The sequence below is a fragment of the Phoxinus phoxinus genome, assembly GCF_949152265.1.
Source record: "Phoxinus phoxinus genome assembly, chromosome: 5".
Classification (NCBI taxonomy): domain Eukaryota; kingdom Metazoa; phylum Chordata; class Actinopteri; order Cypriniformes; family Leuciscidae; genus Phoxinus; species Phoxinus phoxinus.
Window position 1 is genome coordinate 34,076,209 of NC_136880.1, and position 17,860 is coordinate 34,094,068.

Genomic DNA, 17,860 nt, shown 5'->3' on the forward strand with positions numbered 1-17,860 from the left:
CAGTGCGTTGAACTGCATGTAATGTTTGTTTACATGACAGCATTACCAATAAACCACATCGCATTTCTCCGGTTTCCTCTTCATTCGCAATTCTAACTCTGCTGTGCCTGTTTCCTTTTGTCAGACATGCCAAAGGATCACAGGATCGGCCCCTCAACGGCTTCAGTTACTTGGGTAACGCATGCGGCGCACAGAACAAGCGATGTGTGCATTTATCAGTGCAAAAATAGGAGAGATTTGAAGGTTGGAATGATGGAGTGACAGTCGGAGTGGTAGCGGGAGAGAGAAAGATGAAAGGTGCAGATGAGACCCTGTGCTGGCTCCAGATCTGATTAAGGTCCACTGATGTGTGAGAGATTCACTCTCCCGCTCACCAAGGAAGTGTGTCCTAATGGGCTTCACCCGTCTTCCTGCTTATCACTGCCAACACCATCGCTACAGTTACCGACCGTTATCTGACTAACACAATTAAGTTGCGGCCCTCATGGTGTCATCAGTGGGAGTCTTGTAGGTTTTTGTATACGGTAATACTGAAAATGCATGAGATGGTGAGAATAGATATGCAAAGCCATTGAAATATGATACGTAATTAATCATTAAATAAATTGAGAATATTTCATTCTCTTTTTATATATAAAATATATATGACACATATAAGTAGTGACACAGAGCCAAAAATATAGTAGTTAGTAAATAGTCACTTAGTGCATATTTACGCCACTACTAATCTTATTTTTAACTTACCGACAGAATCGTGGGATCAAGTCATAAAAAAATGTATTTACTGTATAACGTGGAATGTCTCGGAATGGGCAAAATATGAGTGAATAAATCAAAAATAGGGATGTAGACTTAATCAAATCGTGATATGGACTAATTGTCTGTCTTTATATTAAACTGGAAAAATACTGCTATTTAAATGAAGTCTGCATGTTATGTGTGTCTCCATGTGAATGAGTGGGACAGTTTGTACAGTAGACTGTACTGCTCAAAAGTAATAACACTAATAATACAGTTGATTTAAAACCTTATTTTTAAAGGAATATTACAATATTATCTCCATGTTTTAAATTGTAAACCTCTGTTGTGCAAACCATAAACAAAAATAATCCAGAAAAATGTAAATAGACACAAAACTTCTGAAAAAAAGAAAACATTTTATTGCCCCCTATTATTGTTAAATAGTAAAAAAAAAAAAAAATTATGATTACAATTTTATTAAACATTGAAAAATTAAATCCAGAAAAATAAAAGGGTAAAACTGAACTTGGGAAAAAAATAAAATGGAGTTCCCTACTAGTGCATTGGATCCATGGTATTTATTGACCTGGACACGTGACATCGACACTAATAAAAATGTATAACGCCAGTCGTTGCATATAGGCGTCTCTTCATCATCCATAGGTGAAGCTGATAAGTTTGTTTTTGCCTAGTCTAGACTCTGTTAAGTGAAAGCATCTCTGTAATAGTGTTAAAGGTGTCTGAGCGTTGATGGATCGTAATGCATTCACTCATTCACTCTGGGTATGAGAACGTCCTTTGACGTCTAGCTGCGGGGCTGCCTGTCGATCGTGCCTCCGGGGGGTTTTGTAACTACGTTACCCACGGTTATCCATCATGGTGTTAGAAGAGAGTGTTGGTAGCCATTAGCTTTAGCATCTTTATCTCTCTCTGTCTAGCACTCTAGCTGTAATGCGCGGGCCTAATTTGTTTAGCGTGCACAGAGTGTCCATTAGGGATGGGGTTTGTGTGCCTGGGTGTCTAAGTCTGTGGAAATGGTGACAAATCACACATAGATTTCCTCTCAGTTTAATGCTGGCAGTGTACAGAAAGAACAATACATATTTTTGGTGTAGAGACTGGGTAGTTTATCCCCCCAAAAAATTATATTTTCTCATCATCTATGTTTTTCTCATGAAATAGGTTTTTCTTTCCCCTCCATGGAATTCAAATGGAGTTATTTAGCTCAGTGAATGAGTTTACATGCACAGCAATATGCTGAAAACTATCCAAAATCCGATTATTCCAAAAACCTGAAAGTATAACAGTGTTATATGATGTCAAAACGTTAATTAGAACGTGTATAGATAAATTGTCAAAAATGTATGTGCGCTCTTTGGGCTTTATTTAAACAGTTTATTCCCAAATAAAAGAGAAGTTTATGGAGTTGACCATGCCCATGTTGTCAGGTTACAAAGACTACAACGCACTAGTATTGAAGCAGCTTCAAGGCTACTTGAAATTTCTTAGGGCTGTCAAAAGATTAACATAATTATTTACGCTTAATCTTAGGTTCATTAAGACTAGATAACCAGATAACTGTATTATATATAGCCTCCACACAACCATACGATAACATTGTTTAATATAAGTGCTCACTGCAGTTATGTTGTTTGTCGCTTTAAATGCTTGAGCTCTTTAAAGTCGGGCGGATTCTGATTGTCAATGTTTTTATCGTTCATCAGCTGGAAAAAAATCATTCTGATAGTGATGCCATTGATATTGTTCTTCTGTCATTATCATAGCTTTGGTGTGGACTTCCCTATTCTCATAGAATTATAATGATTATTAAAACTTTAAAGTTAGTTATTGTTATAGTTAGCATGCTAGCAGCCCTTAACAGTTTGAGTTGCTTTGTGAGAAAATGAAAAAAATGTCACTTTGGAAATTGTGTGGATGACAATTGTAGCAGAATAAATGTGAATGTATAGGAAGAGACCAGAAAGGTAGAGTTCTTCAACAGCGTTCTTACCACATCTCAAAAGTTTCTCCAAAATTACCCCCAGAGCTGTCAAACCGAGAGATTTCAAAATTAACTCGGGTCTCTCATTAAATGAAAGTTGAGAGGACAGACACTTGATATGTCTGTTTTTTTTAATCCGTGCATTGTTTTTTTTTAGCCTAGATATAAATCATTGTAAGACTGCCCATTATTTAGTCATCTTTAATGGTAATGCTAAAGGTTTGGTGTTCATAAATGTTAATAAAGTTGGGCTTTGTTCTTGCTGCTCTGAGTAGAAACGACACTAAACATGATTACTGTTTATCTACATTGTGTTTACATTGAACTTTTAAAACTTTTAAAGTGCAAAACTTTATGCATCAGCAGCAAAGCCATACATCCCCCTCCTCCATGCAGACAGTATAATGATTGTATGGAGAGGGAAGAGGTTTCATACGTGCGAGTCTGGGTCAAGAGTACTACTGTAGATCTTCCTGTCTCAGGATCTGGATAGACTGGTTAACATTTCATACACTAGACGTCTAGACCACTATATTGGTGCCTGTGAAATATTGGTTGTGGATCTATACAGACATTGAGATAAACTAGCTCTGAAAGATGGCCAGATTCAAACACCATGCAGCTGAAGTATCTCAGCAATAGTAATGCAGATAGAAAGTTGCAAAGCAATAACGCCCCCTAGCCCACTAACTATGCAGGAAATTACTGTGGTTTCCTACAAGGCAACCCAGTAGCTGCCAAAAGTTTGTTACAGATCTCTTTAGATAAATAACTGAGAAGCAAATATCCTGTTTCATAAGGCATTCATGAGTTCAGTGCGAAACTAAAATTGCATTGTCCTGCAGCTGCTTGTGCGTATTTCTGCGGTGAATATTTTCTTAGAAGAAAGGCTGGGGCTATCTCAGTGATTTTTTTTATCTTCACGTCTTATCAAGTAATCGCAGACCTGACAACAACATTATGTGCACAGAAAGAGAGAGCAACAGTGTGAAACAGTGACTGGCAACTAGGATGCACAAAGTTCTTCTTATTCTCTTTCACTTTCTACTTATTGGAATGGGATGAATGGCTGTCTGCTTTACAGTGTGGCAGGCGAAGTTCTTTGCTCAGGGAGGGATTTCTTAGGAGATGGGAGAGGAGAACAGGGGGGTGTTTATGGGGGGAGCTTGTAAGCTTGCATTGTTGTCCTGGGCTTTCCCACACTCTCACTTTTGTGAGAGTGTAAACTCAGACATGATGAATTACCTGCTGCACGCTGCATGCCATGTGGTTCAGTTGCACTGGAGTTACTTTCTCCGCTATGGTTCTACCTCCTCCCCCATCCCTACACTCATCTCTCAATTTGCTTCCTTCCGTTCATGAGCACACTATCACTCTCCCTCCCTCCATTATGTTCCTCACGCTCAAACTATCTATCTTGGAACCCGAGGCACACGGCCCCACGCTGTTCAACTTTCTCTCTCTTTCTTTACCCATTAGCCTCGTCCAGCCCGCCCCTCATTGGCAGCCTGTGATGTCCAGAGGGTCTCTGGATCAGTGTCCCCTCCTCCTCATAAAAAGGCTTTCTTTTCCTCTAAATGCGAGCACCAAACTGCTGGCCATTAAATGTTTGGTCCACCACAATAGAGACATTAACACACGAGTGAGTAGCTCTGAAAAGCCTGTTAGAGTGTTAGGTGAATTCAGCATGGCAGACGACCCTTTCAGAGAGCCCTGTAGTAACACAAGCCCAGTGGCTTCAGCTGGAGGTTGAAACCTGCTGAACTTTTGGGACTTCAGTGATTATATTATATTATATTATATTATATTATATTATATTATATTATATTATGTGTGTTTGGAGTTGGTAAGTAATGTGTTAAGTCTCTTATGTTCCGCAAGGCTCGAGTTATTTGATCAAAAAGTGAACACATTGTGAACACTCTAAAATGCTAATTTGGTGCTAAAAAAACTTATTTTTTGTCAAAAAAGAGTTGTGCTGCTTAATATTTTTGTGGATATTTTCAGGATTCTTTTATTGAATAGAAAGTTGAATGAACAGCATATGAAAAACAAATACATTTATATAGAAAACAGATAGAAAGATCTTTACTTCTTTTCATCAATGAAATGCATCCTTGTTCAATAAAAGTATTGATTTATAAAAGTATTAAAATCTTACTGAACTGAACAGTGTGTGTGTGTGTGTGTGTGTGTGTGTGTGTGTGTGTGTGTGTGTGTGTGTGTGTGTGTGTGTGTGTGTGTGTGTGTGTGTTGGGGTTGTGTGTAAATGTACATGTTATGAGTAAAGTAACAGGCAACATACACCTGCATATCTTACTGTTTTCGAGGTCAACAGATTGCTTTCTTTTGTGGTTCCATGTGCATGTGGCTTTTTTGTTGTTGTGAGTTACAGCAAGGAATCTGCACAACAGCACAACCTGCCAAATAGAACAATCTGTAGAATGAAGAGTTGGATTTGGCCCTCAATCCAAGCCATTATAACTGGCTGACCTTTGAGGGTGAAAGGGGGAGAGAGCAGGTGACCAGAGTTCAATCCTTTTAGAAATGTGCTAAAAAAGGTAGAGAGTGAAGCATTTCTTTTGGACAAAAAGTCAACTATTAAGCTTTGATGTGGCTCAAAATGACACAGAATTGCAGAAATGCACAAATGGCATGAATTAGTCCAAGAAAGGTTTTGAAAGGTTTTGTGTGTGTGTGTGTGTGTGTGTGTGCGCGTGTGTGTGCGCGTGTAAGTGAGTGAGTGAGAATAAAGGTTGTGTGTGTGTGTGAGAGAGAGAATAAAGGTGTGTGTGTGTTCGTGCGTGTGTGTCTGTGTGTGCGTGTGTGTGTGTGTGCGTGTGTGTGTGTGTGTGTGTGTGTGTGTCGAGCATAGCACTGACTGAAGCTAAATGTACACCAGGCAGTGATTCTATGAGGAAATCTTAACAATAGCTCTCTATCCTCCTCTAATGGCCATTTGTTTTATGAAAGAGAAGAGAGGAATATTGCAGACATATTTCATACACTCTGCCTTGACGGTTTCTCCTGAAGAGCAGAAGCTGACACTGCACTTTACAGTAGCATTTAGAGACAATCCACATCGCGACCATGAGGATTGTAAGTGTCTTAAAGACATCACATGATGGGGGTTGGTGGTAGTTGAGGAGTCTGAGAGCCATGATGTCACGTCATTGATAGTGTTGCCATGACGAAGCAGAGTTTTGTTTCTAGATGAATGAAGCCTACTAAAAACCTTTTCTTATTTTACCCCATGGGGAATTAGGTCATTGGCATGCAGCTTGTACGGGGTGTAAATTGCTGTCTTAATTGGACACTTAGAAAGTCCCAGTTGGAGCAAAGAGAAAATGGATAAAGTAATGCTGGTTTCACTGGTCAGTGTTCAGCTCTGCATTCCAGATCTGGCAAAGATTATACATTTTACATTGCAAATGTTTACTTGTACTGTTAGTCAATGCATTGTACCTTATTTCTAAAATGATAGTTCTGGAGGGGTTGGGGGGTATTGTAAATGTGTTAAAAGATAGTTTACATAAAAAAGAAAGTTGTCATCTTTTACTTGCCATCATGTCAATTCAAACCTGTGGGATTTTTTTCTTCTTCAGAACAAAAAAATTATATATTTTGAAGATTGTTAGTATCAACATTCTCCAAAAAGAAGAAAAGTTTTGTTTTGCAGACCATTGACAGGTTTGCTGTCCATTGGCCAAAAAACACTTGAGACATTTCTCATAATATATTTTGTTTCACAGAAGACACAGACCCGTGGTTTCACAGACAAGGTTTAAGCCTCTCAGACTAAAATGCATGTTTGAGCCGTTTTAACTGAAAGAAACTTGCCCAGAATTATCATAAAACATGACAGTGCCATTGTTTTGTCTCAAGTTGCACATTAATGTTGTTTTGTTTTTTTCTAAGGCACGTTTATAAAAGCCACTTGGATGTCCTAATTGAACTAAGGCCTAATCCTGGTTTATCTAAGCCTTGTCTGTGAAACCAGGCCAAACACTCAAAGTCGAACCGGTTTGGAACAAGTAAATTAGGAAAGTTGCTCTTATTTTTGATAAAAGTAATAAGCCACTTGTTGCCATATGTTATTTTACCATCGTTTTTACATGTCAAGCATGTCTGACTTATTGCTGTAATCTGTACTCTGAATGCGTTGTAAATATGACATAAAGCTTTATATATAGCTATAGCACATAATTTAAGAATGGCGTAAATTTTGTTTGCTTTCCATATTAATACGAGACGTTTTCTTTTTTTTCTACCTAACGATAGTTCATGGAAAGAGTGGTGGCACACTAGCGAATTGACCAGTAAGATTTAAATTGAGTTGTTTATTTCAGAAATATTCATTATTATTCAAATATTAATCACATCAGCATGCCATAACTGTTCTGCTGAGTGATTTTTTTTTTAGTTATGAGCTGCATGAAAACACACTAAGTATGATGAAATAGAGTGGTGCAGGTATGACGTCAACCCTGAAGAGTAATTCGCTGCTCGTTCCCTCGAGATTGTTCTGTGGGGTTTTATAATGGAGTTTTTTTATTTATGTGTCAAATAAAACCTGTGGTAAACATAACTTAACTAAACTTTGAACTAAACTAAACGTTTTGTTCTACAACGGAAATTACTCCCATCGCCAAAACATGAATTTTGAAGCAGTTATGGTCTTTTTTTTTTCTTTTTTTTAATGTACTTTTAAATAAGTAACTAAGACAGCTTTGGGGTGTGAGTGTTTGTTTAGAACAAAACGTCAAAGTATTGTCAAGTTATGTTTACCACAGGCTTTATTTTACTCCATGGCAACTTAGTCATGACTGTTTCAAGCTGTGTCCAAAATCTCATCTAGTGCAGTCATTTAGGGGGAAACCATTTGCAGAGGTGTCCGAAACCATGGTGGACTATAAGTATATTATACAACTGATGTACACTCAATGGCTCATACCCATAATGCACTGTGAGGGTTGCGCTGAAAGAATTTTCAGTCTTGGCATCCACAACAGCAAGCAAAATGATCTATACAAAAGGGGCAGCCCTTCTGCCACACTCAAATTGTGTCCCAAATGACACAATACACTATGCACTTAAACTGTTTTCAACTATGTAGTGAATTAATTTATATGGTTATTTTGTCATTCATCATTGGAGTCTGATAGCCCTTCCCCTTAAAGAAAGCTGCAACTGCATTAAGTGTCCAACGTTCCACAGAATTTTTTTTTTTTCGTTGAGTGCATAATTTACGTATTTAAAGTGCACTTTTTCTTTTTGGAATTTTCATTGTGAATTCATACTTGCACTAGGATTTATAGGCCTACTACAAAATTATATAGCATAGTGCATACGCAAATTGGGATGCACCTTCAGTGTGGCTCATTTGTTTTCAATCACTCCTTCAAGTGGACTACTTAGAATAAACAAGAGAATGGGAGAGATTTTGGATACAGCCACAAGCATGAAAGAGAAAACTTACCATAGAAGAATAGCATAGTTTAGCAATGCTAATAATAACTCGATAACGTGCAGCAAAAATTAGCGTTCACGTATAACTTAGCCGCCTAGAGAGTATATTTTAGATTTAGGCTAAGTCTGTATGCTACGCTGGATGCTTTTTATTTATTTATTTTTATTCTTCCTAAAAATAGACCTGTCTTATATAAGCGAAGCTCAATTTTATAGCGATAGGTAAGCTAATAATATGAGAATAACTTAAATTATTGAATGTTTGTTTCATTTCGTAGCCTACACTACGTTTCTCTTTACAGCCTAATATAACTTAGCTACATGAAAAACTTTGTAACATCAAAACAAGTGTCGCTACAGGTAAAGATACCTTAATTAAGCAGTTTAAAGCCACTCTAAAATGAAATTTGGCAGCTGTCATCATCTGCGCTTCCTTCAGTTTCTCTGTGGCGGTTGAGATCTTTATCGAGCTCGCGCCTTTAAAAGCACCAACGCCTCCCGCCGTCCTCCGTTTCCCTGGCAGCCCGGGATGATTGACACGCCGAGGCTAAGCGGACCCTCCCTCTCCTTTCCTGCTCTCCTCTCCTCTCCTCACTTCAGCTCTGATCGCGAGCCTCAGTAACTTTCTACAGCGAGAGGGATGCAGCGCGCGCCCAGCGCAGCCTGAAAATGGCAACCCTTTGGATTTATCCGTCCCTTCTTTTCTTTCTCTTATCCTCCCTCACGCCGAGTCAAGCCTTACGGAATTACCCAGAGAATGAAGGTAAGGGGACTTTGTGTTTAACAAGTAAAGAATAGGGTTAATGAATGGCTGAGGTTTGCGGGAGACACAGTTTACTGAAGTGTGCTATCCTATGGATGATGTGGTTCCTATAAATCATGCATAAGGGGAATGAAGCAAGCAGAGGAAAAATAGCAAGTGCATGTGTTTTTAAGTAGGGTTTGTTGAAATATTAGAGTTCATTATGCCTGTCCATGTCCAGAACTCGCTCTCGAAGTGTTCCCGGTGGATTGCAGCTGGACGTTTATAATATACGTATTTTACACGTGCCAGTGATTAATGAAAATGATGTCACATGGTCACAAGTGTTATTATTAATGCATATCTTTGCTACCATAATTTGTTGTATGAAGTAGACTGTATTAAAGTCATTTTGGAACATTTTTAAATATAAAAATAAAGCAGTAAACTATGGTTCCTCTTACATTGGAATGTCACTGAAAAAAAGTTCAGCTATATATTTTTTTTAAATAAATGTAGCCTAATGGTTGTGGGTATTATAAAGTTATTTAATGTTATATTAAAGTGTTTAAGTTGTCTGGAAATATATGCATATATAATTAATCATCTTGCTAAGTATTAAAAAAAAAAAGAATAAAACAAAATGAAGAACTTGACAAGAGTGGACTGTCCGGAATGAATGCATGTGTTGTGTGCATTGTGCCGTATGGCAAGCAGGATATAGAGAGAACTGAAAGTCTCTAAGCCTGATCATTTATCAGTGACCATAAGGTGATTTGTTAATGGTGTGTGCATCTTTTCTATATAGCAGTCTCAATGCACGCAAGAAAAATCTGTTCCACAATCTGTTAAATAAATAAAAAAATCCTGAAATAGCATACAAGTACCAGTTCCCTGCCACAAGAGTGAAAACACACAAAACTGGCCAATTTAGCACTTTATTTGAAAATAAATTTGGAATGGTAATCTATGGTTATATTAATGTACTTGGAATGAAGGTTTAAAGTATATCTGTCCTCTCAAAGAGCATTTTTTATCTACGTGTGCCAGAGCTGTGAGTTGCAGCAAATATTTCAATATGGTTTCAGTGTGTGTGTGTGTGTGTGTGTGTGTGTGTGTGTGCCAGGCAGACCTTATGAACAAGCTTCTTTTTTGGCACAGCTTAGCCCTTAAATGTCAAATGTTGGAATTTGAGTTCAGGAAAACGCATCCTAGATAGACAATGAAGATAATGATTCCATCGAGATGCAGAGCTTTTGAAGTAATTTCTTATCCCGAGCAGAAGAGTGCAATAACTTTTTTTCTTGGTCCTTTCAGTGAATTCAGTCAATTGCATCTGCTTTTTGAATCTCAGAAGTGTTTAGATTGCACCAATGCCAACCCTTAAAACCTGAAGAAAATGCCTTTTGTTGGAGGAAAAATACATTTGAGTGGATGATGAAACTGAGTTTAACGAGTGGAAATAGAAGACAAATCATTTTGTGCCCAATAGAAGGACTAAATAGTGCTTTACTAGTGGTTGGTGTCTCTGTGGCAGTCCGGTGACTGGGAGCCGCTCTCGCTCTTTCTCTCTTTTTCTCTCCCAGCAGGGCTTGTTCTTCTAGCCTCTTTCCAGATTTATTATGTTTTCTGCTTTCATCTGAACCTTCGCCTCTGTTATCGGCCTAATTGGCTGACTTTAGTCGACTGCCCCATGTCTTTGTATGTTTTCGCAGTAGCTTGTGTGTTTTTGTGTGTATGTGACCAGAGTGCATAACCGCTCATCGAGTGGCTTTCAGCGCCAAAGCACGGTCTCTTCTGCTTTGTCTCCGCCATGCTCTGCCGTGCTCTATGTGACTGTAAATAACGTCGTCTCATCTGGAGGACGCCCGCTGTGCTTGCTCGCCGAGCCGTAAGACTGACCAACGTTTGTTATTTTAAGCCGCAGTGGGAGTGCGGGTGCCATGTTACACTGGAGCAATGCGAACACAATGACACGGGAGTCATTTGCCACATATGGACCAAAATGTGGAAGTCATCTAAGAAGGAATGTATTCTGAGAGGTCAGGGGACAGTGCAGTAGCTAATGTGAACAACAGAGGGCGCCTTGCAGCACTAGAATTATTTTGTGAAGCTTTTGTTTTGCGGTGGATTTTAGCACAATTTTGTGAATATAGGAAATAAAACATTAGGGGCAGAAACCGAAAAATCTGTTTTTATTTCGCTATATTGAACAGGGTTGAGATTTGTGTCCCTTTTCAGATCTTAACGCTATTATGCCTCAGGCATGTTCTGCAGACTCTTGCAGTTTGAACAAGCACACGAATGGGCACAAATTAGTCAAACCTAAATTTACAATAAAATGAAGAAGAGCGCTAACAGGAGAGGGTTCATACCACCACCTGCTTGAGAAAAGATTATATTGAGTCTGATCCGGGTTGACGAGCTTAATTCGGTTTAATGGCTTAAAATGAACATTTAATCTTTTTGCTGAACCCCTGGAATGGTCATTGATTTATGTTGTTTTCTTCTTCTTTTGCTCTAGATTAGTATTCTACCTCTGCCATGGGCCGTTTTTACTGCTCTGATATTCCTCTCTCTTCTAGCGAGTTTGGGTGACCTGTCCCTGTTGCATGCTTTCATTGACTGGGCAGCAGGATTAGTGGTTCAGCTTCCCCCCAGGGGAACAGGGTTTGTTTGTGAAGGAGCCTCTGTTCTCTGCCTTTTCTCCAGGTTTAAACAGTCTGGATTAGAGTGCCCCCATGGCCAAATGCCTCGGCTAAAACAAGCAAGAGAGGGACATACACACCCACAACACACACAAAATCAAGGATTCATTCTCTTATGATAATGTATATTTGATTTGCTAGATTACAGCAAGTCAAGATATATTCTAAAATTAGAATTAAAACTGCATAAATATATATTTGATTATCTATCTATCCATCCATCCATTGGATAGATAGTTAGATAGACATACATCTAATTTCTCAGAGGTTTATCTCAAACTTTTTCACAAATGTCTCTGGAGAAGGAGAAATGAAATTAAAACAAACCAAAAAAGATATTTGTTGCTATATACCGTAATATTAATGTGGATAGGATACCTCAGATAATTTGGTTTTGGGTAAAAATAAATGTTTGAGTATTTAAATCTTGTCATCTTGTTCCAAACAGGTATGCCATTATTTTCTTGGTGCATACAGTGCATAATTATGCAAAACATAAATGGGGTCCGATGTTCTTTTGGGCCCCATTGACTTGCATTGTTTAAACAGTTTTTGTCCGTAGATTCTTCAAAATATCTTCTTTTATGTCCTGCAGAACAAAGAAAGTCAAAATTTGTCATTTCTTTGAGATCTCTTCGAGATGATAAATTTGAGTCTTTCTCAGGAGACTATTGATCTATTTATCGATTATACTTGTTTAACTATGTAATTGGAATGGGAATCATAACATATATTATTCTATGATTAATCACATCAGTGTAATTGGATTGCTTTTATCACCATCATTATTTTGTTCATGACCTTGAGCTGACGTGGACATTGATTGGCCGCCCCACCGCTCTGATTCACCTCTATTACTGGGATTACTGATGGCTTTACGCTGTGGGTCGCACAGCAATGTGCAATCATAAAACAGACCTTTGGAGGCCTCTTAATTTCCCACCATACACACTATTATCACCACACATGACCAAAGGCTGAGGGCAAATGATTTTCTGGACACACAATGGCTAAAGCCAGATAATGGATTGCCAATAGTATTAGCAATGAATTTAAAATCGGTGAAAAAGGTAGGGGGTAGACGGATAGCTATTGATTTTAAGACATCATCAGTCTTGAATTTTGCAAACAGCATTAATTGCCAAACTGCAGAATATAAAGAGGGTTTTTTTTTATAAGAAGGATCATTTTACGTGATCAGTTATTTGTTTTGGTTGACCTCAGGTCATTGTTTGGGGTTCTATATTGTTTTTGTTAAGGAACCCTTTCTGTGACATGCTGGGCTGGTGACCTATATTCACTGGGATGCCCTCTGTTCTGCGGGCACAAAGCATTGTCCTGTCAGCTACAACTACTTGTGTCTCCGACAAATGAGCTGCACTGTCCCCTCTTTTTTTAACTCTCTAGCTCTTTCCTTTCTGTTTTTACAAATGAACGCCTCTGACACTCATGTTCAGCTACCGGTTCTCTGACTGGAAGCTCATTAGCAGGCTAGTCAACACAATGGAGCCCGACTCTAAACATCACGCTGTGTGCTCCGCTCTCCCTGCGGTCTTGCTGGGTCCCAGTCTTGACCTTTTATTTGTTTTAATTGAATTCATCTGCCTGCGTTTGGCCTCGGCTTCTCTCTTTTTTTGTGCGGTTTAGAGAGGCGATTGTGCTCAGAGAATCGCCGCCTTACTGCAGCACTAAACAAACAGCAGGGTTTTTCAATTTGCTCGGCTCTGTGTTATTGACCGGGTGAAATCTCTCACTGCGTCCCGTCCCGTATGCTCCGAGTCTCTGTTTTCTGTGTGTCGGAGCTGATGGTGGGCTGTTTGCTCAGCTTGTCTACGCTGGCTCCTCCTGTGCGGCGGGTCAAACGCTGGCTGGATTTACATTTCGATGCAATGCGACCTTGCCACCGACTTCTCCCCGCTCACCCGAGGAGCATCTTTTTTCAAAAGCCAAAACCAACATCCTGCTCCGGACAGCCAGCTTCCTGGGTCACTCTGATATCACATGCTGTCTTTGCGACATGATCCAGTCTTATGCGGTTCTTGAGATGGCACTTTAGACGGTCAACACACAGTGATAAAAGAGGTGTAATTTAAGTAATGCGCCTCTTAACCGGAAAATAATACAGCCTGGTCATGTTATAAAGATGGAGCAGCATTTTTTGTAGGAAAATAGTTAAAGTGATACGATAATGTACCACAAAACTATTGGTGGTCACAAGTAAGTGCACTGAAAATGGATCGAATGAGGTTTGTGAGAAGATGATGCTGAAAATGAATTCTCGATTTCCTTTTAGGTTTCTAGTGTCATACGACCCACTTCTACAACCACAATGTGACAGAATACAATGACTGGTCAAAAACTGAAATTTTCTAAAGTGAAGTAATTTCAAAAAAACATTTTGCTGACATTTTTTAATATCGAATTAAACAATTCAATACATCAGTTGAATATTTTTGTTTAGATAATTACACAATTGTATATTTAATTTATTATTTTTATCATTATTTATTTATTTTATAATTTGGGATATATCCGTTAAAGGATAGTTCACCCAAAAATCTAAATTCTGTCATGTACTCGTCAAGTTGTTCCAAACTTGTATGCATTTATTTATTTATTTTGAACACAAAAGAAGATATTTTGAAGAATGTCGGTAATGTAAAATGTCGGTTGATGGGCCCCATTGACTTCCGTAGTATTTTTTTTTTTTTCATACTATGGAAGTCAATGGGGCTCATCAACTGTTTGGTAACCCATATTCTTCAAAATATCTTCTTTTGTGTTCAGCAGAAGAAATAAATTTGATGGTGAGTAAATGACAGAATTTTCATTTTTGGGGGAACTATCCCTTTAGGTTAAATATTTATCTGAAATATTTTTAATCACAAATCAGGGATACTCAGATTTGTGAATGGAGTCAAACCTTTTCCATCTAGCAGCCAGGTCATTATGGGAATTTTTGTGGTCTTTTTGTTCAGTCCGTGTAGAGTCTGATGGCCAGCGGGAAATGGCAGAGGAAAATGAGAATGAAAGAGATGAAAAGGAGAGGAAAAGAGTGGTCATTGTCTGAGGGCTTCATTCTCCATGCACTCTCCAGGCCGGGGCTGATGTTGGCAGCACAATAGCAGGATGACCTGGCAGCTGATGGGGGAAAAAAAGAGGCAGAATGGAGATGTGTTTGTGGGAAGGGTTTGTATGCCAATGAGCTTTAGCCTGGACTGACTGAAAGTCTCTCTCTTTCTCTCTCAGTCATTCACACTCTTTTCATTTTCAGCTTTCTCTCACTCTTTCCCTCCTGTGGCCAATTTGGTGCCAAGGGACTTGAGGATGCTGTCATTCAAAAATCTTGTCTTCTAAAGCTTTGTATTCCCGTGACTCCAAGCTTTGTCCTCCTGTGTGTTTGTCAGAGCACATGTGTGTGCGAATGCGAGTGTATTCAGCTTTCCTTCTCTCCTGTACTCAGTTTTGTGTGTGTCAGTGCTTGTCTGGGTTTGGGGTGCTCTAGATACATTTTACAGTACTTTCATGGGGCAAACAGATGCCACTTTTTTCAATTTACAAGATTTTCCTCAGTATTTTTTAAGCCAGATTGAGCAAATGCTATTTAAAATCACATTTTGATGTTGCTTGCCGCTAAATTTTCTGAATACAGCTCTCTGTCATTTCATATCATTAGGGGTGTAACGATGCCCTCATGTTTCGATTCAAAACATATCACGATACTGAACTCACAATACGATATTATTGCGATACACAAAGACATATGGTAAAAGGTTAACCTTTTTTTTTTTTTTACTGTTGATTAAAATACTAAAATGCTTTGGCATTACATTGGGGGTGGAAATGAATAGAATAGAATAGAATAGAATATACTTTTATTGTATAGGCTTGGACTTGGTGCTTATAAGTTATAACCCAATGCATAGGACAATAGTGACACCAGAATAAAAATATTCATGATTCTGAAACTGAAAACAGAATTATTTTAGACGAATATGCTTGCACTCTGACTAGATATATTTAATATAATGTAGGCCACTTTTTTACATGGTAACAAGACATTTGGCATTATCAGGACCCACAAATATTCCCCCATTGCAGTTTTGTTTTGGAAAATATTGCGACACGATATATTGTTACACCTCTACGTGTCATGCAAAATTTTCTCTCAAAAATTTATTTTATTTCTATAGCACTTTTTACACAGTGATCCAAACCATCTTTACATAATATGGAGTACTACATATTACATTGTATATAATTGTGCACAATTTTTCTGCTTTTATTTTGTATATACGCTATGATTCAAAAGATTGGGATCAAGATTTTGTTTTTAAGAAATAAATACTTTTACTTAACAAATATGGAAAATAGATAAAATATATAGAAAAAATAAGTGTTAAGTACTTGAAAACTGTAATAGAAAAGTACTGATATTATCTTTAATCAGACCGATGCCGATTCAAACGCTAATGGTGGCCAATACTGTCACTGATATAATCTGGCATCTCCATCTAATATGCTTTTATATACCTCGGTCTAAGCCATCTGCAAGTTTGGAAGAGGAAACAGTCTCTTCCATATGCTTTTCTGATGACTTTGGCTCATTAGGGATGCAGCCCATGTTGCTGGTAGCTGCTCGCAGGTACACTGATTTGGCCCTCAGCAATGATTATGTGCTCCCTAATGTGCCATTGGCTGCCGAGTGACCCAGCGTGGAGAGGGCTGACCGAAACGCACCGACTCCAGCATTCCTTAATATCTTACTGGAGCGAGATGCACAAATCTTCCATTTCCCCCTTTGCTGTACCCCTGTTACCACGACAACACCCTGGCCCCTGCCACTGAGAGCGGAACGAAAGACCTTAAGCACCATTGATGGCCTCATTCAGATGGAGAAATCCATCAGAGAGGATTAAAGGTGTGTGTGCTTTTGTATTTTATCTGTATATAAACTTTGTTTTTTTTTACCTAATGTATTCTATAGGTGGGCCGTTGCAGTACATCTTTTGATCTTCATATCGATTCTGTTTTTCAGTTGGCAATCTATATATTCACACCTGTGACAAAGCGTGTGTTTTTTGGCTGCCGGCCTCATTGTGAAGTCGGGCGACTCTGCCCAAGGTTTCGGAAGGGATGACAGGGTGTTTGATTGCTGGCAGGTAGATTAAAGCAGCTCTTCCGCCAGGATTAGAAAGCAAAAGAGGATGGAAGTGGAGATCACAGCCAGAGGAATACTGAGCTCTCCCCACTCAAAGCGGCTGGAATCACCCCTGGCCTGGACTCAAGCACTTCAACAGCAGGCGAGAGCATCATGGGCGATCTGGATAAAAGAGAGAGAACTAGAATTTATTCCTGTGATGGCAAAGCTGAATTTTTACTCCAGTCTTCAGTGTCACATGATCCTTCAGAAATCATTCTAATTCGCTGATTTAGTGCTCAAGAAACATTTATTTTGTAATCACTGCTGCAAACAGTTAGCCTGGTTAACACCAGACCCTTCTCAGTCGTAACTGAGAGTGGGTCTGGGAAAGGTTCATTCACACCCCATTTCCAAAGGGGCGTCACCAATGGACGTCGCTCAAATGCCTCTGGGCGCAATTGGATATAGACCTAAAACCAATCAGAGCGATCGCCATCGTGTAAAGCCCGCCTCAACGTTTGTGATTGGTGCCACGATTTGGAAGGATTAGAAATGGGCTTGAATGGGCTCTTGGCCAGACTGACTTGCAGAGCAAATCTAAATTTGCCGGAAGTTCGTCTGGGTTTTCCCAGGCTAGCAAACAGGTGTCATTTTGTTTGTTCAGGTCAGGATTATTTAATTAATAGAAAGTTCAAAATGTCAGCATTCATTTGAAATAGAAAACATTTGTCTCTAGCCTCTAACATCAGAACCGTTCATCCTCGGAACACAAATGAAGATCTTATTGATGAAATCAGAGAGTTTTATAAGCTTTTATTCAATAACTTTCTTACTTTCTATGTTAGAAAGCTCTCGGATTTCATATTTTCATCAATATCTTAATTTGTGTTCCTAAGATGAACTAAGTCTTACGGGTTTGGACATGAGGGTGAATAATTAATTTAATTCATTTAATTTTTAGGTGAACTAACCCTTTAAGGCCAAGGGAGGGAGGTTTACTCATACAGCAAGTACTACCTGGCATCCATTACACTCAACCCCCACCCCCCAGCAAA

At 38.8% G+C, this 17,860-nt stretch overlaps 1 protein-coding gene across 2 annotated transcripts in view; it reads left to right on the top strand.

The window, feature by feature from the left end:
- Positions 1-8,752: 8,752 nt before the first annotated feature.
- epha4b (eph receptor A4b) overlaps positions 8,753-17,860 on the top strand; it is a 112,591-nt gene continuing 103,483 nt past the window's right edge. For both annotated transcript variants that reach the window (XM_079612574.1, XM_079612575.1), the window contains exon 1: positions 8,753-8,975. In XM_079612574.1, coding sequence (XP_079468700.1) covers positions 8,882-8,975 — 94 coding nt within the window. In that variant the 5' untranslated portion in view covers positions 8,753-8,881. The remainder of the gene's footprint in view (positions 8,976-17,860) is intronic.